General features: G+C 45.3%; 3 protein-coding genes and 1 long non-coding RNA gene across 8 annotated transcripts in view; 3 read left to right on the top strand and 1 right to left on the bottom strand.

Annotated features, from left to right (window-relative positions):
- Positions 1-509: 509 nt before the first annotated feature.
- cnga4 (cyclic nucleotide gated channel subunit alpha 4) lies at positions 510-24253 on the bottom strand. Its single transcript, XM_061842469.1, has 8 exons — positions 24179-24253; positions 17959-18136; positions 9367-9468; positions 9200-9306; positions 6818-7401; positions 4896-5141; positions 2969-3134; positions 510-2885 (listed from the first exon to the last, which is right to left on the bottom strand). Exons 2-8 carry the CDS (start codon positions 18090-18092, stop codon positions 2314-2316), a joined length of 1911 nt encoding a protein of 636 aa, XP_061698453.1. The 5' UTR covers positions 18093-18136; positions 24179-24253; the 3' UTR covers positions 510-2313.
- Positions 4113-6045, top strand: LOC133512654 (uncharacterized). Of its 2 annotated transcripts, XR_009798236.1 has the most exons (5): positions 4113-4173; positions 4391-4975; positions 5070-5129; positions 5509-5645; positions 5874-6045. It is a non-coding gene; the product is annotated as an uncharacterized LOC133512654 (long non-coding RNA). The 2 variants fall into 2 exon arrangements; XR_009798235.1 differs by having other exon boundaries at positions 4129-4975.
- On the top strand, positions 15118-16449 carry LOC133512653 (uncharacterized). The gene is made up of 2 exons (XM_061842470.1): positions 15118-15316; positions 15398-16449. Exons 1-2 carry the CDS (start codon positions 15216-15218, stop codon positions 16023-16025), a joined length of 729 nt encoding a protein of 242 aa, XP_061698454.1. The 5' UTR covers positions 15118-15215; the 3' UTR covers positions 16026-16449.
- The window catches only part of fhip1b (FHF complex subunit HOOK interacting protein 1B), a 44491-nt gene continuing 37475 nt past the window's right edge, over positions 17443-24458 (top strand). For 2 of the 4 annotated variants that reach the window (XR_009798234.1, XM_061842467.1), the window contains exon 1: positions 19705-20292. The gene's annotated coding sequence lies outside the window, so the exon portion shown is untranslated. Of the gene's footprint in view, positions 17503-19552; positions 19621-19704; positions 20293-24458 lie in introns of those variants that run through there. The other 2 variants (XM_061842465.1, XM_061842466.1) reach the window with 2 other exon arrangements.

Here is a 24458-nt window from a genome sequence, read left to right as displayed (position 1 = left end):
GGGCCATCTCTTTTGCTCGTGCATCTTCTCCTGCCACATGTTGTCCTTCCATTGATATGCTTGGACACAGCACTCTGTGAACAACCAGCGTTCTTAGCTATGAACCTTAGTTTTCCCATCAATTATAGTGTTCTGGCCAGTTGTCAAATCTGCAGTGTTCTCCATATTCCATCCATTTTCCAAGCCGCTTATCCTCACAATTGTTGTAGCGCTGGAACCTATCCCAGTGAACGTTTTGCAAAAGGCAGACTACACTATGAACAAGTCACCAGCCAGACATTGCAGAGCACATATCGACGCCGTCACTGTGCGGGAATTTAAGCCACGCTGCCAGCTTCAAAGTCAGGTGTGTGTACACGACAGTATCAGTAACACCGTTCTTCCCTATATTAAACCCAACTGAGACAATTCAACAAAACTGAAGCAATTTAAAAGTCTACTGACACATAAAAGTTTTTTAGTATGTTTTTAATGAAAAAGAGGCAGCTGGAATGGACCCATCCATTTTTTCACCACACGTCATGATGTATTTGTATATGGATTTTTGTATCTCCCGCCAATAAAATCCTCTCGAGGCATCCGTTTTGGAGAAGAAGCAGGAAGTGACGGTTTTTTTTTCAGGAAGCCCACACTGACGTGTTTGTGTGTTTAAACCAGTTTTACTAGCGGGAAAGTAGCTGTTTTTTCCTGCGTGTTAGCCAAAATGTCGTCTCGTTGTATTGCTGGATATTGCTTGAACACTCAGGAGGATGGATTCACTCTTCACATGTTTCCAAAAGACCCATTTTGTCGTGAAAAATGGATTGCATAGGTGCAAAGGACGAGAGCTTCGTGGTTTCGAAATGACAGGTAGGCGTGAATAGAGCTATTTAAAAAAAAAAAGTCGGGGGGAACAACGTAATCCTTCTTTCAGAACGTAACAAATGATCCGTGCTATAATAACTTAATAAAATACGTAAGTCACGGTTGCTAAATGTGTTGATGTGCACAGCCGCGGCGTTGTCGTCGCTCCACAGCTGCGGCGTTCTTCATCGCCATCAGGTGGATCGGGCGGGGAGGTGGTTTGGCCACGTGTGGGAGGAGAATGGAGCTCTTCCACCCACTGGCTACTGGTGTCTGTGCACCGCTGAAGTAGTTACTTCAGTCGGCATGGCAACTGCTTCAGGGTTAATCCTGCTTAGTATGTTACACAGTTTACAACATTTATGGTCTGAAAAATGTATTCAGAGTATTCTAATTTTATATTTGCCTTTATATCATACCTTATACTCAATTCAAAGTTGGATACTACATCCACAAGAAAAATTCACTGTTCCAATAAACAGTAAGGTTGAGAAGCTTGATCATCTGAAAGTGGCTCAGAGTTGAGCCGGTGTTCGACTGGATCAAAAGGAACCAGATGAGGAGGATCAAATATCTAGTTAGGATGCCTCGGAGTATTGCAAGCACATCATAGTGGAAGGAGGGTTTAGGGATGACCAAGGACACGATGGAGAGAGTATGCCTCCTAGCATGTCTTTTCCCTCAATGGTGGAGACTAGAGTTGTGGATTAGTGGAGAAGGGTCGAGACAGCAGTCTTCATTGAAGCTGGTCCTCTGGGTAGAAATGTTGCTGTGTAGTGGATGTGCATGATGGACAATTTTTGAATGCCTGCTTTTGTGGGTTTTATGAGCTGGAAGCCAAAATTATAATAAACATATATCCATCCATCCATCCATTTTCTGAGCCTCTTATCCTCACGAGGGTTTCGGGAGTGCTGGAGCCAATTCCATTTGTCATCGGGCAGGAGGGAGGGTACACCCTGAACTGGTTTCCAGCCAATCGCAGGGAACACAAAGACAGAAAACAGTCGGACCCACAATCACACCTAGGGGCAGTTTCGGGTCTCCATTTACTGCATGTTTTTAGGGATGTGAGAGGAAACCGGAGTGCCCGGAGAAAACCCACCCAGGCACGGGGAGAACATGCAAACTTCACAGAGGGGGAGGGTGGAATTTAAATCCCGGTCCTCAGAACTCTGAGGCAAATGGTCTACAGGTGCGCCACTGTGCAGAGCTTGCGCTGTCTTTTGGCCAAACGGTACCAGTTGTTATTTTGGCCGTCTGCTGTTCCACCAGTAACATGTTTGTGGTCTCAAGGTGCATCACGTTGTCAGGAATTGTGATCAGATTTTTTAGGTAAGTAAGAAAAGAGCTGCCTGATCCCGAAAGACTACCTAGTAACAGTAATGTCTAAGATTGCATGTATTAGAAGAGTGTGTGAAGTGGTGAAGTGTTCAATATTTGATTGAAATAACAAGCAAGATAAAAGCATCAGCGGGTTTCATTCTTTTCGTCATCCATCATTGCCATTTCCATATTGTCCTTGGTGCTCTTGGACCTCTTGCCATCATCTTTGTCGTCCATCTTGCCACTTCCTTGGCGTTCATCTTTTTCCTCTTTACCTTCAGCCTCCTCTTGTTCACTCATAGCCTCCTCCTCGACACCTTTCCCTCGCCATTCTGCTTCCTCATGATGGTCTCCCTCTGTGACACCATAGCGGGGCTCCAGCTCCAACTCCAGGAGAGCTACACGGGCCTCCATCTTGCGGTTGCTGGACTCGGCCTCTGCCATGAGGCGAGCCAGTTTGGTTTGCAGAGCATCCAAGATGCCCTCTAGCCTGACAATCTTGGTCTCCACTTTCTGTGTCATGCCTCCTTCTGTTGCCCCACCGTCATCCAGCATGCCCATCTTGGTGAGAATCTGGCGGCCCTTCTCCTCCAAGTGGCGCTTGGCCACCGGGTACTCAGACAGTACGTCCGTCAGGTCTTCTTTGGAGAGGCTGAACAGGTCCGAGTAGCCAATGCTTCGGATGTTGGCGGTGCGCCGATTGCCCGACTTGTTGCCTATGGTGTGAATATTATATGTGAACATAGAAAGTATGACAATAGTATGGCAATATGGAGAGGGAGAGTACAATGGTACTGACCTTTGATGTTGAGAATGCTGATTTCTCCAAAGAAGTTTCCCGCACTGAGCACAGCAAATTCAGTGACGCCATCGTCTGCCACCACGGCCAGTTTGCCTTCTTTGATGATGTACATCTCATGGCCCACATCACCCTTCCTGCACACGTACTCCCCTGGACTGAATACCTGCATCACACGCGCAACAAATTCTGTAATACTAACACGTGCAACATCAACAAATGAAACCAGAAAAAAACAGCACCGTCATGACCAAGACCCTTATCATTAACAGCTGCTCCGTCAACTTCGGTAACATTATCATCTATCAAACTCCCATTCCATGTCACGACCCATCGGAACGGGAGTAGGACCCAAATGTAGGACTCGGACGATGCAAGGTTGTTCGGGGAGAAACGTTTATTATTCCGTGGCCGGGGATCGGGCAGGCAGTCAGGTGCAGCAGCGGTAGTCGGGCGAAGAGAGCCGGTGAATGGGCAGGCAGGAGTCGGCACACAGGAGAACGATCAAAGCAGGCCGAAGTATCAAAGGAGTCAGGCTTACGGGGTTGGTCGGAGAACAGGCGAAGGTCGGTACACACGGGTTGTTGATCAGGGATGTGGGAGGACTCGAACGGGACATGAAGCCCAACGAACCGGCGCGGACCAGTCGTCATCGGGGCCACACAAATACGCAGGACAATCAGCCCGCATGAGGCGCAGGCGTGCGCCTCCCAATCAGCGCAACCGCGCCGGCACCCGCACAGGAGCTGGAGCAGCAGGATCATGACATTCCACTAAGACCTGTAACATCAATATGCATAAAACTAGCTAAACTGGTTCTTCTTCTTCTTTTCCTCTCGGCTTGTCCCATTAGGGGTCGCCATAGCATGTAATCTTTTTCCATCTGAGCCTATCTCGTGCATCTTCCTCTCTAAAACCCACTGTCCTCGTGTCCTTCCTCACAACATCCATCAACCTTTTCTTTGGTTTCCTCTCGCTCTTTTTAACTGTAACCAAGCCTTTGTTTACGCACATGATACGTCACTTCCCGTTTTTTAAGTCATGTGATCTCGTAAAAATAGTTAAAATGGCATCGAACATACAAAAATGTGATTACTTGGATAAAAGAGTGCATTAAAGTTATCATTTGCAATTTTCTTTCTAGAATTTTTCTGGATATGCTTGTATTTATAATGGATTAACAAGATAATCGGCATTTCGTCGAGGTAAGCAATGAGCGTAGCATTCCTTTAAATATTTTTTTGATACTACTGTGTTACCTCCCTACTTGTTGGACTCGGATCTACGTTTTTGCCTTGCCTTCCTTTCCTACAATAACCCAAAACATGACACCACACCTTGTATATAAATTGCCTCTTGCCCTGCAAAACACCCTCACATGATTTTGGCCTGTTTTATTATAGTCTCTCGCTTCTCCTCCAGCTCTCCTACTCAGAGGGGACTCGGTGGTGAAAAGCAAAACTGAGGCTGTTGATGTAAGGAAGGATAAGATGCTGGGTGGACGGACCATTTGCCTGGAGGGGCTGCTGTGGAGGATTCTGCATTGACCAAGACATGTCCTGATGTAGACACATTTCTCCGACGGCATTACCGGTGGCGCTTCATTTAATGAAATGAACTGTCACAGCTATATTATCTAGAATTGTTCGCCATCATATTGTGATAAATGTTACTCTTGGAACATCCATTTCACCCGGGTCATCCTTGAAGGGAGAATCCTCCATTTGTGATACCTTCTCTTGATTTCTTCGTGTTTTTGTCACTTAAAATGTTTTTTTTTTTTTTGTTTTTTTAGATTTTCCCTGCCCTGGGAACTGAGCTCTTCTGAGACTTTGTTTTGATTAGGGATCATAGAAATATACTTGATTTAACACCTGTAACAGCAACAATCCACATAGCACACCATAACCTCCCTCCTGTGGCTGACCTGTGGCATGAGTTTGAGTACCAGCTCCTCCAGGAGGCTTTTCTCACAGCTCTGGAAGATGGTAACCTTAGAGAGGGTTGGTAGGTGTACGCTGACTGCTATTTCGGTCCTGAGGTGGACTGGTAGTTGCTGCAGAATCTCATTCTCACGCATGATCTTCTTGTTTATGTGCAGGTGCTGGTACCAGTTGTCAATGCGCTGACGCAGCTCTTTGCTGATGTAGTGACTGCGCAGGTAGCCCTTTACCTAAAAATACACAGAATAAAGCACTAAACAATCAAATCCTCGGTCCAGTATTTAATGGTTCTGCCTGGGATTGTCGCTGGCATAAATAGATGAAGAATTATGTATTTATTATTTATAATTTTCAGAGCGGCCACGTGGACAAGTGACCGATGTTAACACATCAGCCTCACAGTTTTCCACACGCAGGTTTAAATTTGGGCTTGCCAGTGTGGAGTTTGCATGTTCTCCTCGTGCATGCGTTATTTTTTTCGGGGCACTCCAGTTTCCTCCCACATCTCAAAAACATGCATTGATTGGCGACTCTAAATTGCCCTTAGGTGTAATTGTGAGTGTGACTGTTGTTTTTCTCTATGTGCCCTGTGATTAGCTGGCGACTGGTTCAAGATGAATTCCGCTTCCTGGGTTGCCGCTGCAGAGGTGCATCGGGCGGGGAGGTGGTTTGGCCGCATGCAGTTTGGGTGCTTGCGGGAGGTTGAAAAGAGCTCTCCCCCACACTGGCCACCGGTATTTCGTCCATCATGGGTCCTCCTGAGTATGCTATATACTGTCGGGGAGTCTGTTGTTAGTTAGAAGTGATCCGCATATCATCTAAATATTGCTCGAAACGATAGAGTAATATTGCCCCGATCACTTCACTTGATTGTGAGATGTTCTCTTCTTCAAAAAGAGCTTCCGTGTCAGAAGGGGCGTCGGAAAAATCCGAAAATCTTTGTTGTTCATCTCCCATTGCAGGTGGCACAGCGTCTTCTCAATGGCCGACTGTCCCCAGTGTGACAGCTGTAAATGACGTTCCAGGCAATATGGCTATCACTTGGATGTCGAGTGAGACTTCCGCAACTTTGCGCATGAATGACACGCTCTCCGCACGTACTTACTTTTTCATATATACATTGAAGTGAATATATGTAATTTTCAGAACAATAACTATTTTACAATGAACATGTTAGATGCATGACATTGATGCCTTCCAAATTTTTCTTTGTGTTGTTGCTGACCATAGCAAATAAATATTGCTTTCCACGTGTTGTTCATTGTTTCTGTTAAGATATTTTGTTTAACTAGAGAAAAATACTATCTATCAATGCTATTCATTAGCCTGTTAATGGCGTTTTGCATTGTTTGTTAGCATTTGTATTCCAAAGGCAGTTTGGTTATATTAAATACCCATCCTCTGTACCCAGATATGCTAGCGCTAATCCCAGTTGAGTTTGGGTTGGGTTTGGTGAGGTGGGCACACCCTGAACTGGTTACCAGCTAATCACAAGGGACATCGTCAATTTAGCATTTAATTATCGTACACTGTATGTTTTTGGAATATGGGAGGAAAACGTAGTACCCACAGAGAACCAGCCCAGGAAAAGGAAAATCATTCAAACTACACCCAGGAAATCCGGAGTTGAATGCATGACCTCTGAAATATGAGGCGATGTGCTAAACTGTCATCCACCTTTTAAATATAGATATATGTAATTATCTTTGTGTTTAGTTTGACAGTAAACTTCAACTGGGAGTAGCATTAAACATTTTGAAGCCTCTTTTTTGAAGAATTGTTCAGTCTCTACTATCTCGAATTTTTACTTGCAAACCAAAGAAAAAAATCTATCTCAAAAAAGTCAGGTCACTCTTCAGTCATGTCATGAGTATATGTGACTTAATCCCACCTCTGGCAGTCATACCAACTCATGATTGGGAAAAAAGACATTATCGCGGTCCCTCAGGCTGGTGATGACGTTGCCCACATTGCCCACGATGGACGCGAACACCAGAACAGCGATGAGCAGGTCTGCTATCATGAACAGGAACGCCTCTTCCCGACTGGGCAGCGGCGTGTCTCCAACAGTGGTGAAAATCTGTGCTGAGAACCAGAAGCAGTAGAAGTACTGGCGGCGGGTAGATGCAAACACTGGGTTGGAGATGTTGGGGTAAACCCAGCCATCACTCCCGAAGCCGATATAGTTGGAAAGTGCGAAGTACAGGCAGGCATTCCAATGGATTAACACGAAGATGTAGATCATTAGCTTGGTGATGCGGAAGGTGTTGGGATATGAGGTCCTGGTCTCCATGCGGTCCAGTGCCTCGCTCAGTCGCGGTGTGCGAAGCAAACGGTTGATCCTCACTGTGGTTGCCTGGGTGCCGAACACCAGGTAGAACAAATCGGTAGGGAGCAGGGACACCAAGTCGCGGAAGAAACGCTTGGAGTGGAGGTAGCGACTCTTCAGTCGACTTGTGTCTTTTATCAGGATGCCCTGCTCCAAGTAGCCTTAAGAGGATTCAAAATAATCAATCAATCAGCAAGCTGTAACCATTAACTATTCACAAAAACTCACAAAAAAATTAACCTCTTACATCAACACCTGCGCAACCAAAACACATCATGACAAAGACCTGCAAGAAACAATACCTGACAACTTTCTAAACCCAAGATCTACGACACAAATTGCGAGAGACAGCAAGATTGACCAATTCGCGGCTAGTATATTTTACTAGCCTGATTCAACAAAGCCTTCTTTATCATGCCCTACCCATTGATCCTCCCTCCTAAATGGGGTTTGGGGGAGGGGTATAGGAGGCTTGACAAATTCCACAAATTAATCAAAGACACAATTCAAGTTTACAATAAAGAACCACGCAGGACAAACTCCTCCTTTCTAGCAGGACAAAATCCAGAAGCACAAAAATGAAAGCGAGATAATGATGCTTAAAATCACCAAGAAAATAGTTAACAGCGTCATCTTTCATTGATTTCACAGGCTGGATAGATCTCAAGTAACAAACTAACTCTGTTGGATCTTCCCAAAGTTCCAACTCTTCGAACTGAGTGTTTTTGTAAAGCCAAAAGGATGAGACCTCGAGGGTACACCATTTAAGATGAACTGTCAGTTCCCCCGTGAAATCAACGAGACATACTGTATAGGAGGCTTGACAAATTCCACAAATTAATCAAAGACACAATTCAAGTTTACAATAAAGAACCACGCAGGACAAACTCCTCCTTTCTAGCAGGACAAAATCCAGAAGCACAAAAATGAAAGCGTGATAATGATGCTTAAAATCACCAAGAAAATAGTTAACAGCGTCATCTTTCATTGATTTCACAGGCTGGATAGATCTCAAGTAACAAACTAACTCTGTTGGATCTTCCCAAAGTTCCAACTCTTTGAACTGAGTGTTTTTGTAAAGCCAAAAGGATGAGACCTCGAGGGTACACCATTTAAGATGAACTGTCAGTTCCCCCGTGAAATCAACGAGAGACATACTGTAAAATCTTGTATCCATTGAAAAAGAACTGGCAAAGTCAGCCCATGCCCACTGGAGAGAATGGAGAAATGACGACAGCAGAGCACACTGGTAGGAGGGAAGAGGAAGAGGTGGGAACGAAGAGCACCAGAAGGCACTTTTGTCCCATATGCCAGAGGTTGAAACAGGGACCCTGCATCCAGGGACTTTGACTGGTTGAGTGAGCCACACCTTTACTTAAAAAACATGACTCCTATGTAACCTTACCAGTCATATACCAGGTTATTTATGATTCTGTTGTTTAAATTTCTGTTTTGTTCACTTGTCTGTTAGTCCCGTCACAAGCCTTGTTTGTCATGAGCGGGGCTGGATCACTGCCAGGAGGGGTGTGGCTTGGTCACCACTCTGGGCGGTGCCACCTCTAGCACTCGTCACAGCTGTTGCGCATTTGAGATGTTAATAAATCATGTATTTATGTTTGATTTTACGTTACGGGCATTTGCCAGTTCATTGAGTTGCACTGTGTTACCGTGTGCGGAAACACCTTCTGCAATAAAACCCTATGGACATTATGCCGTTGTCTCGGAGTCACGGATTTGGGTCCTTCCCTGCACTGATGGCACGTGACATTGTTCTAGTCCACTGGATTCTCAATAAATATCACAACTACACTGGGAGTATGTGAATTTTCTGTGTTGCACCAAAAATGTGTTCCAGTATAAAAGATATCCCAAGCCACCGTTCTGCATGTTGACAAAAAAATGCTAAAATGCTGGCACAAATAATGTAGCACGAGGAATAAACTGGGCGGACCAACATACCCGAACGTACAGCGATGATCATGTCGGCGGCGTACATCAGATCGCATGCGTAGTCCAGGGTGAGCCACACTGCCAGGTAGCCCAGGGCGATGGAGGGAAAACATGTCCTATTACAGCAAACAGACACACTAAGGCCACAAGGCTACGCAATGACTAACAGTGCCTACCTGAGGATGATGACGACCCAATTGTAGACCACGGGCGGAATCATGAGCTGCAGCCAAATGTAATAGAAGTGCTCAGCAGGGTCCACCACCCAACTTCTCCAGCTAGAAGCAAGCAAGCACATTTTTACTATTCAGGGCTTGTGACCTTATTTTTTTTACCTAGTTTTCTTCCTGGCACAATCTTTAATGGGCATTCTCGGATCACTTTTACAGGGCTACAAGTATAAATCAGCTGTGCCACTGTATCAGCTCCCGCAGACTGGTCCACTGGCCAAGAGGTTTACCAGTAGAGAGGAATGGGAAAAAAAGAAAATACTTTCTGGGCAAGGGTTAATGTGTGGGGTTCACTACACATTTCCAATCATTCACGCATTAGGGACCTGCTCGTGACATACGTAACCCTCCTGAACTTTACACATACACGCAGTGTTAAAAGGTATTTGCATATTGCACAGGAGAGTATGGCACACTAGCACCATGAAATGGGATCGTGTAATGGTATTACATAGCTATAAAATTTGTACATATTTATTAACAAGTCGAATATGTATGCTGCATGCAGGGTTGGAGGTACGTGGCTGTCAAAAGCCGGCCACACCTGCCAACGGCCCCAATAAAGTTTTTTTCACATTGGATTGATTTTGTTCACCACATCAAAACAAGGCCCACCACGGTGCACCTGCACCATGGATGCCCCCAATTGGCCACCCACCCACAAACGTGCCTGCAGGAAGCCTCTAGAGTCACTGTACCACAAGTACGTATGTGCATATTATTTCGATGAAGACCTTCTTACAATTCCAGTTATATAATTATTGTTTTTGCTGTGACAAATATCAAGAAAGATATGACCCTTTAAAACTGGTGAAAATTCATCAATTTATGGTCTTTTTAATACATGGTCAATGGAGCTTGAGATCTTAGGTGTGATCTTTTTGGTTGAATACAAGCTCAAAACTTACATAAAGTTCTCATCTTTATCCTACAGTGCTGTGAAAAGATGTTGAACCCCTTCTCAAATATCTATATTTTTTCATACATTCCCCACTTTAACAAAGAACACCATTGAACAAATCTAATATCAGACAAATGTAACCCAAGTGAACTTAAAATGTCATTATGTCAACACTGGTCATGTTACGCCATTCATGACAGACGCCTCGGATGGTGTGTGAATAACGTTAGTTTATTGGCTTCTGAAGACTATTTTACTTTCATTGTAATTTCATCATTTGCTTAAATATGACCTGATACATTTAATCAACAGATAAAGTGAGCAGGTTGGATAGGATTAGAAATGAGCTCATTAAAGGGACAGCCAAAGTTGGATGTTTTGGAGACAAGATTCGAGAGAGCAGTCTTCGATGGTTTGGACATGTTCAGAGGCGAGAGAGTGAGTATATTGGTAGAAGCGTGCTGAGGATGGAGCTGCCAGGTAAACGAGCGAGAGGAAGACCAAAAAGAAGGTTTATGGATGTGGTGAGGGAAGACATGAGGGGAGTTGGGGTTAGAGAGGAAGATGCAGAAGATAGGCTAAGATGGCAAAAGATGACACGCTGTGGCGACCCCTAACGGGACAAGCCGAAAGGAAAAGAGGAAGAAGATAAAGTGTTATCCATTCGCTAATCAGACAAGTATGTGTTGTGGAGCCGGTGGTTGTCCTTGATCTTTGTACGCAGAAAAGCGGGCGGAGGCATCCTCCTCTCCCAGGCGTTGCCGTGCAGATGAACGACACCAGATAAGGAGCAAAAAGTTACCATCCTGGCCCAGGAACAGACTGCGGGGGGCGCAGTCAATTGTACCATAGACCCATACATATAAAAACCTTGTGTTACCAGGCAGCTTTTGTCTTTTTCTTTGGCTATCCTGCCAGAAGACACAAGTCTCTAGATAAGACCCGGACGTCTGTATTGACCATTTCTTTGTAATAAATCGGATTTGCTGTTAACTTTTTCTAATCATTTGTCATATCTTCCTCGGTTCATGATCACCCGTAGGGTCCAAACTTGCAAATCCCTACAATTTGGTGACCCCGACCGGAAGTCGAGGGAGGTAGACAGGGGTTGGCTGTCGACAGATGAGATAAAGAAGCAGAGGAGCTTTATACGGACAAGTCGAGGGTGGTCGTCTGTACTTCTGACTTCTCCAGGTCGCGACCAAAACCAAAGGTGAGCAGAAGCCTGTTTACTGTCGAATTCTGCATATTGAACTGCCTAAATTTGAGAAGTCATTGGTATCAGATTGTTCATGCCTCATATGAGTTATTGAGAATAAGAGCTAAAGAGAATAAGAGATAAAGAGAAATTGTATATCCCGTCGTAGCTGACGTATATTGTAGATGTACAATTGCACTGTGAGGTTTACCTGTTACACCTAAGGGGGACGGGATCCCTTAAAAACAGAGGGTTTCGCAAAGTCGCAAAGTGGAGTACGAAAAAAATGAACAGTATAGGCTAATTTGTTGCGCGATAGGAATTCGGTTGGGTTTAGTCGAAGAAGAGTGACCACTAAATTAAATAAATAATCAAGGATGGTGAATTTGATCATGAATGTGCTGAATATAATCCAACTAAAGATGAAATGTCCATTGAAATTGAGCGGCAAATGATGGCTAATGCTGCCAAAAAGAAACAAGATAAAGAAAGGAAGCGCACATTAAAACAATCGCAAAAGCACAAACTGACGATGAAGTTATAGGAAATTGACAGAGACTATGTAAATATAATATAAATATAAATGTAAAAGACCATGAAAGATGTAAGAGACAGATTAGATCAGAGCTCATGGAATTTAAAGAGGTGAACAGAGAAAGGTGCACTGCGCATTTAATGATGGTGACAGTGATGCTAAAGTTGAAGAAAAATGGTAATGGTAAGTTGAACGAAGGTAAAGTAAGTGAATAAAGGTGTATTTGATATGCGGACTAACCTAACCTAACCCTAACCCTGACTGCAAAAATGAGGAAGGAGGCTCGTCGAACACGCACACACGCATCCGCCCTGAATCACACATGAGTACACCACACACACACACACACACAGAGACAGAGACAGAGGAAGCGAGAGGCGCTGAAGGGAGGGTCGGTGAAAACTGTCTTGTTAATTTGACGCAAAGCGTCGTCTCGCAGGCGGGAATAACACAACGACTATTATATTATTATTATTATATATTATATTATGGCAGCACGGTGCTGCAGCTGGTAAAGCGTTGGCCTCACAGTTCCCGGGTTCGATCCCGCACCCGCCTGTGTGGAGTTTGCATGTTCTCCCCGTGCCTGCGTGGGTTTCCTCCCACATCCCAAAAACACGCAACATCAGTTGGACGCTCAAGGTTGCCCCAAGGTGTGATTGTGAGTGTGACTGTTGTCTGTCTCTATGTGCCCTGTGATTGGCAGGCAACCAGTTCAGGGTGTACCCCGCCTCCTGCCCGTTGACAGCTGGGATTGGCTCCAGCACTCCCCGCGACCCCCATGAGGATAAGCGGTAAAGAAAATGGATGGATATTATATTATATTATTATATAGCAAACAAAAAAAAATGCTACAAGGTTGAAAACACTTTTCTCAGGCTTTTCAGAATATATCCACTTTTTGATCATATTACTTGCACAGTATGTGGTTTTAATTGTCTTTTTATATTGTGTTTGTCATTTTTATTGTTTTTATCCCGTTTTAAATGTTTTATCTCTTTGTTTTCAAATCCCTTTAATCATGTAAACCACATTGAGTTAGCTTGTGTATGAAATGCGCGATACAAATACATTTGCTTTGCTTTGCTTTACAATGAGGGCCATGATAGAGGTTCCTGCAGGTCCAATATGCAAGCTGTTTGATCTTAAAGATGTGTATTGTCTTGCTTGTTTCCCTAGTCTCTCTTTTGGTGGTAATGCATGGCTGTCTAGTTTTGTGGAAACTTTACAGGGGTATACACTCTGCATGGGAGACTGGAGACAAGCAGCATCTAGATTATACACTAGTATTGAACAACGAGAAATTGAGACAACTGCAGATCAGAGAGACGTTCCCCACTCCTGTTACAGCCACACCCACTTCTCTCCCCTATGTTAAACGACCCACTTGAGCACTTGACTAACTGTACTCAACTTTGGAAAGAATCGACTGCACATCACCCTGTACAGTCTGGCGAGGAGGAGGCTATGTTCAGGACTGCGATCCGAGCAGGTCTCGCTGAACCAGTCCAGACCACTCTTAAAGCTGACTCTGACCTCCTGTCCGGAGATGAGCCTAGATTTAGACAACACTTAGTGCATCACCTCAATATTTATTCAAGCCAACAACAGGTTGCGGATAATGAACTTGCTAAACTCCAAAAACAACTTCGTAAATTACAAGTAGCACAGGCAAGACGTAAAGGTCCAAAACCACACCAGACGTAATTTTTTGGCAGACACAACCACCTAGACAGGCAGGTGGGTTCCGGCGTAATAGCCGGGGGGATACGCAGGAAGGGGCCAGAGGAGAGTGCAACATCAACGTGATCAAGGATGTTTTGGTTGTGGTTCTCTCGATCACTGGATTAAAGAATGTCTCACAGCTCCTTCACCTCAAGGTCCAATGCGAGGGCGTGGTGGCTGATCCAACAACCGAGGGGGCCAAGGCTTAGGCAGAAACAGCCCACCTTGACAGCAGGATGGACAGCAGCAGGTGTGACAGTACCACTAGGGGTGCCCGGGAAGCCAGGGGTCCGGCGATAGAGGTGCCATGATCCTTATCTCTGTTGCGGGGTGAAAAGTAAACACTCTCGTTGACACAGGGGCAACACACTCCTCACTCAACATCTCGCTCCCGGACACTTTATTGTCACAACGCACTGTGCAATTTATGGGCTTCTCAGGGACTCAGCAGGCCCTGCAATGGGCTCAACCCCGACCGACAATCTTGGCTGGACAGACCTTCCACCATTCGTTTGTATACTCACCACAAACACCAGTGGCAGCTGACCGTCTGCCACTCTGGACAATGGGTTATGACAAATGTGAGTGAACCAACTCCAACTGTGGGGGATGGAGGACACTCTCACTGGCCTGTGGAATTCTGGAGTCCTGGAAACATCCACCTCCTCGTGGTGTACACCACTCAGACCAGTTTTAAAAGCAGATGGTAGGTAACACTTATTGTAGGGCGCATGATTTAAGAGTCGTTAATGATGTAACTACCACACCCTTGTTACCTATACCAGAGCCCCACAGAATGTTGTCTATCATCACACCTGATTTGAAATACTTCATAGCGACTAATTTGGCAAATGCATTCTTCTGTGTCCCACACGCACCCAAGTGTAGACACTTGTTTGCATTCAAATATCAGAAACACAATTTGCAACACACCAGGTTACCACAAGGCTTCAAAAATTCAGCTGGAATTTTTAATCAATGTTTCAAATAATTGCTGCAGGATCTAGATCTCCCAGACGGATGTAAACTCCTGACATATGTTGATGACCTCCCGTTGGCAGCCCCAACAGTCGTGTTTGTCTCTAACTAAACTGCTGAACTCTCTGTCCAACCTTTGACTAACGGCAGGGTCCTGTTCACTGATGGTTGTTGTTATCGAAAGCCGAATGGATCTTTCATGGTCCTGCCGGTGCAGCCCTGGCTGTGCAGGTTCCTGCGCGGCCGCGCTGATTGGGAGGCGCACACCTGCGCCTTATGCTGGCTGATTGGCCCCGGTGTATATAGGACCCTGGGGACGACTGGTCCTTCGCCAGACCGTTGCAACTCATGCCCCGTTCCTGCACTCCTGTATCTCTGACAGGTCCAGGAGGTGGCGATGGCTCCGCAGCCGCCTCACGTTGCTGTCCAGGAGGTGGCGACGGCCCTGAAGCCGCCTCATGTTCCTGTCCAGGAGGTGGCGATGGCTCCGCAGCCGCCTCACGTTCCCGTCCAGGAGGTGGTGTGAGCGCCGCTCCCGCCTCACGTTCCCGTCCAGGAGGTGACGATGGCTCCGCAGCCGCCTCACGTTGCTGTCCAGGAGGTGGCGACGGCCCCATAGCCGCCTCTCATCCATGTCCAGGAGTACCGGCGGCGACTGGTCCGCGGCCATTCAACACTCCTGCTTCGTCGGCAACCGGCCCGAGGTCGCCTCACGCTCCCGCTTCGACGGCGACCGGCCCCCGGCCGCTCCACGCTCCTGCTTCGTCGGCGACTGGCCCCCGGCCACCACACGCTCCTGCTTCATCGGTGATCGGTCTGCGGTCGCCGCCGTTCCTGCTTTGACAGCGACCGGTCTGCGGCCACTCCGCAGTCCTGCTTTCGCGGCGACCGGTGAGCGGCCACCACACGCCCCTGCTTTGTCGCCGACCAGTCCACGGTCGTCCCCCGTTCCTGCTTCGACGGCGATAGGCCCGCGGCCGACCCTCGCCCCTGTCTCAGCTGCGACAGGTCCGCAGCTCCCCCATGCTTCTGCTCTGATGGTGACTGGCACGTGGTTGTTCCACGCCCCTGACTCGACGGCAACAGAGGATGGTGATGGCTCATTGGCATCCTCATGTTCCTGTTCAGGAAACAGCAACGGTACCACAGTCGTCTTCGTTCCAGTCCCGGCGGCGACCGGTCCGCGGCCGTCCCACTTTGATGGTGACAGGAGCTGGGGAGTTCTGATGGGCCACCCTGGAACTGGAAAGGCTTCGGGATGGCTGTGATGGTGATTGTGGGGGTCATGGCTTTGGTCCTTCTCTCAGTCATCCTCTTCGCTCCTGATGGCTCCCAGCCGCTTCATGACCTGGTCCACGGCTGCCTCCTGGCCAAACCTCGGCGGAAACCAATCCCTAGTCGTCTCGCCACCACGGCATGGAAACAACAAAACAAATTCTTTACAGATGCAACATTCCTCCCTTGCTAATTAAATATTGTCCTCAACATTTGCACTTTGATATCTGGTATACAGCATTGACTGAACAAATGTAATAAGTAACATATTTTACCATATAGATTATTTTCAAAACCACAACTGAATTTTAACTATTTTGCATATAACCCAAACTATTTCAATGGTATTCCAATCATGTAATACTATGCTGTCACGTAGACAACATATTTGCACCAGGTGAATGCATACCAACGAGAAAAAAAAAAAAAGTCATGTCATGATCCAAGCCGCTTAAAAGGCAGGCTACAACCTGGACTGGTCACCAGTCAGTCGCAGGGTAGATATCGACACCACCACTGAGTGGGAATCGATCCGACGCTGCCTGCCTCAAAGGAGGCAATGGTTTCTGTTTCTCACCTACCCTACACCCCTTAGCCCAATGTGTATCACTTCCACATTAAAAGCAGTGACAACAATCGATCCCATCTTGCTGACATGCTACACAAGGCCTCTTGAGTTTTTTTTAGAAACATTGGCAGCTTGCTTTGTCGGGTTATTATCAATATTTTTTCTCTGTATTTGGCAGATTGTACAAGTAATGCTACCTGACTTGTGAGCTCCCCGATTGGTCTGTTACTTTCCTCTCATTTTGTAAAGAGGGGTTTTTCTTTGGTTTGGTTGGTTTAGCAGAGGTTGTTGTCAGAGGATTAATTTCCTCCTCACTTATTTCCACTATTCTTAGATGTGCTATGTGAATGACCTTGTTTGTAACTTTAATCTTTTGTGCCCGCTCATTTATTATGTTGAGCAATCTGCATTTTTTGAAGCAGCTGTTCATCACTAATACTTTCATTCTGTAAGTACATTCTCATCTCTGCTCTTACATTATCATTTGACAGCCCTGTCATGACAGACTGAAAGCATTGACTATGAACCACCCCTTTCTTATATTTGAGGCCAGACTGGGTACGCTCAGATGCAAACAAGACAAAAAAGACACACTCCATTTGGTGTGGGTAACAAGTCCCAACCTCCCCAAAACATTCAATTCCACAACTCCAAACAGCAGATAATTTGCCTATTTTAGTGAATAAAATACACTCCACCAGGTTAAATATGAGGAAAAATCAGCAAAATAATAAAAATGATATTGTCAATGGTCTAGCTTGCTATAAGTCAATGACTAAGCAACGCTGGAATGTGACGATGAGGGACAACAAACTGGCAAAAGATACAATGGGACAAGATTTATATGCACGGTGTAATTAGTGACGACAAGGCACAGGTGGGGAGGCTGCTCCTACGAGCAGGTGAGCAAAAAATGAATGACTGGACCCATGACAGATACTACATTCGAAGCCACCAAGAAAAAACTGTATTGCCATGTCAAAATTTGATACAGTTGACCAGGAAACTGTAGAGAAAATGATCCAGCAGCTAAAACCATCAGCGAGCTAACGGGACAAATCGAAAGGAAAAGAAGACTTGGTGTTTTTGAGATTAGCAGCTTTTTTTCCCCATCCATCCATTTTCCAGGCCGCTTATCCTCACAAGGGTTCGGGGATTGGTGGAACATAACCCAGATAACTTTGGATGAAAGGCAGACTACACCCTGAACTTGTTGCCAATCACAAGGCACATATCCACACTGTTGCTATTATTGTTTACAATGGCAATGTATACACTTTTGTACAATCAAGTTGCAAAGTACGACCTGATGACTGCACACTGAGATTGAAAAGTCGAGTGTTGTTGTTGTTACTCACGTAATGGATGTGTAAGGATCTGGCCCGTCTTGGTCTTGGCAATAGATGCCACCGTCTACCTCATGAGCTACCTTGGACCTCTGACGCCACCTGAGCCATGCAGAGGCAGGATCACCACAACGACCATTCAGCATGGCTTATGGACTGCTGTATGGGTTCGTGTGTTGTGTGCGTGTTTCTGCATGTGGTGAGAGAGAGAGAGAGAGAGAGAGAGAGAGAAACACACACACGCTTGGATGCTTGGTCACTATGGACGACAACATACAAAACATGCAGGAGTGTCTTCATTCATCGCCTTGGGACATCTGAGGCAGCAACTGGAGTGACAGGCAAGGTAGCACGTATTGTTAACAAATGTGAAAGTTTTTTCCTTACGTCATGAAAATACAACTTTGCGATTGTCACGTTTCTGGTATCGCCTTATTAGGACAGTACTTTGTCTAATTTCAGTTGGACAACTATTTTACTCTTTCCCTAAAATATGCTAATTCCATAAAACTGCACATTTTTCCTCAAGAAAATACACTGTAGGTTTACGCTGTCGGGTGTGGGCGTGGTTAACCCGGGCCGCGACCCATCAGTTATGGTATTCTTTAGATGAGCGCTCATATTTGTTTGGCACAGTTGTACCCCGGATGCCCTTCCTGACGCAACTCTCTGCATTTATCTGGGCTTGGGATTGACCTACAGATTGCACTGGCTTCTGCCCCCTTAGGGCTGCATTTGGATGCTAACACTGTGGTGCCCGTTTTTGTTTTTAAATCTGTGAAAAAAATATTTGCGAGGAATATTGTTTTTCAACCAGCTCAGGGTGTACCTTGCCTCCTGACCGTTGACAGCTGGGATAGGCTGCAGCACTCCCTGGGACCCACGTGAGGATAAGCGGCAAAAAGAAAATGGATGGATGTAAGAAAAATATTTGAATTAAAAAAAAAATTCTTTAAAAGTTGCAATGGGCGGCACGGTGGAACAGCTGGAAAAGCGTTGGCCTCACAGTTCTGAGGTCCCGGGTCCAATCCCGGTCCCGCCTGTGTGGAGTTTGCATGTTCTCCCCGTGGCTGCGTGGGTTTCCTCCGGGCACTCCAGTTTCCTCCTTCTTCTTTCGGCTCGTCCCGTTAGGAGTCGCCACAGAGTGGCATCTTATATCAATCTCAGCCTATCTCGTGCATCCTCCTCTCTAACAGCCACTGTCTTCATGTCCTCCCTCACAATATACATCAACCTTTTCTTTGGTCTTCCACTCGCTCTTTTGCCTGGCACCTCCATGCTCACCATCCTTCTACCAATATACTCACTCTCTTGCCTCTGAACATGTCCAAACCACCAAAGTCTGCTCTCTCTAACCTTGTCTCCAAAACATCCAACTTTGGCTGTCCCTCGAATGAGCTCATTTCTAATCCTATCCAACCTGTTCACACCAAGCGAAAACAGACCCCAAAAACATGCAACATTAATTGGATACTCTAACTTGCCTCTAGGTGTGATTGTGAGTGCAACTGTTTGTGTCTATGTGCCCTGCGATTGGCTGGCAACCAGTTCAGGGTGTACCCCACCTCCTGCCCGTTGACAGCTGGGATAGGCTCCAGCACTCCCCACGACCCTCGTGAGGATAAGCGGCAAAGAAAATCGGTGGATGGATGGATAAAAGCTGCAACATTATTTGTACAACAACTATTATTCTCGCCTAGTGGTTATTTGGGTTTCCTCTGACCCTAACACCCTTCATCACTTTAATATGAAAACGTTTTGTTGAATTTCTTTTACTCTTTTTTTTTGTCATTATCTTACTGTCACTGTGCGAGATTTTCGCTTTTTTCACAAAAAGCACCAGATACGACTTTATTTTGTTGAAAGGACGTTTCTTTTTATTTATTTATTTTTTTTGTCTTATTTTCAGAAGATGCAGTAAATCCGCTTCCAAGACGTGGCTGTGGGCAGGTTGCAGAGCACGAGCACGTAGTCGGGCGGAGACTGTTGGAGTCACACTTAGCCAAAATGGCGGCGGGCCGGGGCCGATACTTGAACTAACTGGTCGTTCGCGAAGTCCTTCGCGTTTGTCATGTTGGCGCGTCGCTAACACGACGCGCCGCCGCCTCGATGGAACACCTCCCAGGGAGAACCTCCCTCTTGCCCTTTTCTAAGCCGGCTCCCAGCGCTCGAGTACCCCCATCTCCGCCAGCAGCGCACCGAGTCTCGGCCCGCCGAAGCCGCTTACTCGCGTCCCCGCCGGGCGGGCCGGCGCTGCGCTGACGTTGTTGTGGATATTGCAGCTGTTAGCTGTTCACCCTTGCTAGCTAGGAGCAAACCTGTCGGTCAACTGGACAGCAAAACACGGTGAGGCCCATCCCTTCCACACATACACACGCACATAGACACACACACCCTCTTTATCATATTTACGCCGCGTACAAACTCTAATAATCCCGATATAGCAGGGTCCGGCTTTAACCCTTTTGAGTGCTGTCCCCGTCAGAAACTGTATTGGCTCCGTATATTCTTGATATAATTCATTGTTTTTTAATGATTACTCCGTTTTCATCATCTTTAGAATGTATTATTGAACCTTTAAGTTATTGTTATTGCAATTGTAGGCAGAACTTTCAAGTAATTGCTAGTGCAATTGCATGCATGGTGAAGACTGGACTAGTCACACTCATATCAACGCATTATAATAACTGATGAATTGATGCTTAAAAGATGAACCAACTGCGAAACTTTAAATATTAACTTAGCACTGACATTTCACACAACGCTTTATCTTCTGTCTTGATGTGCACCCATACAATTCCACATGCTTTGATTAGTGTTTTATTCTGCCGATTCCAGCGTCAATAATTCATGTGATATCTGCCGATCACTGCTGATACGTGTCATTCATATTATCTATGAATTTATGAATGTCGAATGCTTTTGGCTATAGACTGTTTTCAACCACGTGACTTCATCGGGGCACCTGGCCATGTTGGATGAGTTCACTCCACTGACGCGCCATTCACTCTAATGCTTTTGCATACAGACCGGAGTTACACAAATGTTCGTAGGACTGTTAAAAGTGACGCATGATGGCTAAAAAGACTTTGGAAAGTTATTGGGGATCATTAGATGTTTCAAGAAAACGTTATGACAAGAAGTGTGCTTTGATGGACAATATTGACCCAATATGTCTTGGGAGAAACACAAATTGAGCACACAAATGTGGGCGTTGGTAACCTATCCAGACATCGTCAACGGACCTTCCTGACTGACGATCTTCAGCTCCGGCCCCCTTAGCTACAGTTGCCATGCCCCACAATCTTCCAAAATGGCAACTGAAAATAACAGATTTGAACTGGATTCTCGATTGTGTATTCCAGATAATATTGGGGTAGGTTTTTTGCCAAATGCGTCAGACTTGTCCAAGAGAGTTCCACTGAGAGGTCTCAACTATTTCACGCAAGGACTTCTACACAGAATTAAGATTTTGGACTGAGCAGGACGCAATGTCAGAGTTACAGCGAAACGTTGGCAATCGATGCAAAAAAAGCTTGACGCCTCACAAACTTCATATTGAAATCCAACAGGATAAAATTGTGGAATCGTACTGCGGGTGTAAAGCAGGGTGACTACTTTTTACTTGGAAAGTTCACGCGTAATATCATTGTAGTCTTTAGAAGTGAGTGGGTGTATTCATTTCACTTGGCTCGTAATGGAACCCAGTGCCCTGTCTCAAAAGTCCGATGCGATACAAATGGGCAAATACACATTTCTCTTGCATAACATTGCGCATTTAGTATCACTAACCCGACTCTTCGGCATAAAACATGACACACTTCATTCAGCAGGTCAGTGATACACTAACAAGTTAAAGTTGTTCTTCTGCAATGTATAATTATATATAAAATGTGATAATTCAATCAAACTCAGAGCAGATACGAAGATACTTCTCCCTCACTTACCTTCGAACATACAGCCTTGTGTTTGTTCATATTGTCCACACTTAGTTGTATGCGCGCTCTTCTGCGAGCCTTAATCCATCGTAGACGCTTCCTCAAGTGTGTTTTAGGGTTTGGAAAATGAATCAACTGGGCCCCTTGTAACCTAGCAGGATATCTTTCATCAAAATTATCAGTGATGAAAGTCCTCCGGATTTTCTCGGAATTCCTGATTTTTAAATTTTCATGAAAATTGCTCCGGAAAATTGAGGAAAAATTGCCTAAAATTAATCCAGATCTTAGTTGACATTGAACGAACATGCGTTCGTTGTTTTGCTTTCACGAGCGTAGCCATGTTGAGGCACTAAAACTAGTAACAGTAACGCCCTCCCCTCACATTCTCTCAAGACGTCGCTTATTTTGTGTGGTCTTGACATTAATTTACGTGTTTATTTCATAAACGTTGTTAACTAAATAAATCTGCTCTGAAACAACCATTATTCACGCGGAAACAGGAAATGCAAGTTAACCGTTCTGAGCATGTACGGAGCAAGTACGACAGTGCATGTTCAGAACTGCTTCACGTAATGCGAGCGCACTGACGTTGAAAGTCATCAACATCATGAGGCATGTCAAAGGAAATTCAGTTACACCAGGGGTGCTCATTGCGTCCAGCGCGAGGCAGTGTGACGGTGTTAAAAAAAAAACAAAAAACAAAACACTGGACTATCATCCACCTCGCCGATTGATTCAGGTGTGGCCAATACGTTGGGCGCATGCACATAAAGGTGCCTTCTAGCAAGCCGGCCTCCTATTTACGGCAGTCACGTGGTGCGTGTCCCCCCCCCCCCGCTCCCCCCAACAATACATCACGATTGCCGACAGGAATGTTTGTTCCAATGTATCACTGGCTTTTTGCCACAAACGCCGATTTATGTTGAACTAAACTTTCAGCATTTTCAAAACATTGCGAGTATAGACCGTTCATTATTCCTTGACAGGCCAATGTATTTAACTTTTCTTCAGATAGTTTGTCAGATCAATAATTTTTATTGATGAAAAATTTTAAATACCGTTTTATATCATGTTCTACTAATATCAGTTGAAATTCTAATTTCCGAGTTTTCCATTTTAGTTTTCTATTTTAGTTATGTATTTGTTTATTTTGTTTTTAATTTTTTGATAATACCAACGAAAGAGGTGTCCAAATTATGAACATTAATTTTCTTAACATCCCAGAGCATAGACTAAAAATGAACATTTGACTCTGGGTTCTTCATAACCAGAATGAATATCAAACCTAGTGTGAACTAAAGGTCTCTTTATACTCGTGCCTGCGACTATCCTGCATGTAGTTTGTCTCCACCCATCCATTTTATGAGCTAGTTATTCTCACAAGTATTATGGGAGCCTATCCAAGCGCGGGGTACACCTTGAAATAGTTGCCAGCCAATCGCAGGGCACACAGAAACAAACAACAGTCGCGCTCACAATCACATTTATGGGCTATTTTAAAGTCCAATTAATGCATGCTTTTGGGATGCGGGATGAAACCGGAGTACCCGGAGAAATCCCATGCAGGCACGGCGAGAACATGCAAACACCACACAGGTGGGGCCGTGATTTGAACCCCGGTCCTCAGAACTGTGAGGCCAATGCTCTAGCCAGTTGCACCACCATGCCTCCCGTAGTTTGTCTGTTTTGAAAATGTGCTGCAGTACTTCTCCAACTCAGTGGTGTTGCTACGGATGATATTGGCTAGGATGCCACATAGAGGAGTTTCCTCAGCTCTTTTTGGTCATTTTTCTTAGCTTTTTAGTTTACTTTCCGTCACAAGTAACAAAGCAACAACAATGGCGTCCGTGGAACAGTGCTTGATTGAACAAATGGATCTCAATGACCAGGTTATGTATTTAATTATGCGGCCAAATCTATCAACGGTGATGATAGTCCTCCAGATTTTCCCGAAATTCCGGATTTTCAAGTTTCATGGAAATTCCTCCGTAAAATTGAGGAAAAATTGCCTAAAATTAATCCGGATTTTAGTTGACAACACTGGACAAACATGCGTTTGAGTTTGTTGTTTTGCTTTCACGAGCGTAACCATGTTGAGGCACTAACACGAGTAACAGTGTTTTATTGAAAGGATCGGTGCTGGTCGGCGCTCAGGAGACAAAGACGACACTCAACAAAAGACCAACGTTCCCAAATGCTATTTAGCCTCAATAACTGGCATATTTATTTCGACCAAATGCAAGTTCTCAAAACACAGTTGACATTGCGTGAAATCAATCATATGAGCCCCTTACCTATGCCGAGAAGGTGGAGAGCCTAACACCCAGGTAGAGGTCCGCTTGTCAACCAGCTGGGCGTCCGTACGAAACCCGCAGCAGACTCTTCCTGTTTGTACTCTGCATCTCTCTATTATACTTTTCAGTTGCGTGCGAGAGAAAGGACGGGTGGCCTACCCGTCCCACCTGGCGCCGCAACAATTGTTTCCTGATTTACTATTGACACCTAAGTGTGTCCTTCAGGCTCTGAGAAACATCTTGTCAAGACATCCCACAACAATGTTCGTCTTTGGTATGC

The sequence above is a fragment of the Syngnathoides biaculeatus genome, chromosome 14 (genome assembly GCF_019802595.1).
Source record: "Syngnathoides biaculeatus isolate LvHL_M chromosome 14, ASM1980259v1, whole genome shotgun sequence".
NCBI classification, from domain to species: domain Eukaryota; kingdom Metazoa; phylum Chordata; class Actinopteri; order Syngnathiformes; family Syngnathidae; genus Syngnathoides; species Syngnathoides biaculeatus.
The sequence above is the reverse complement of the archived record's forward strand: the minus strand, read 5'-3'. Positions and strand labels throughout refer to the sequence as shown.

Bases quoted from the DNA above. Each gene is read 5' to 3' on its own strand.
- LOC133512653 (XM_061842470.1), top strand. From the start codon at position 15,216: ATGTTCCTGTCCAGGAGGTGGCGATGGCTCCGCAGCCGCCTCACGTTC. The intron at 15,317-15,397 runs GTGACGATGGCT...ATCCATGTCCAG, and splicing joins CTCACGTTCCCGTCCAGGAG to GAGTACCGGCGGCGACTGGT.
- cnga4 (XM_061842469.1), bottom strand. From the start codon at position 18,092: ATGCTGAATGGTCGTTGTGGTGATCCTGCCTCTGCATGGCTCAGGTGG. The intron at 9,307-9,366 runs GTAGGCACTGTT...TTGCTGTAATAG, and splicing joins TGGGTCGTCATCATCCTCAG to GACATGTTTTCCCTCCATCG. The intron at 2,886-2,968 runs GTCAGTACCATT...TTCACACCATAG, and splicing joins CAGCATTCTCAACATCAAAG to GCAACAAGTCGGGCAATCGG.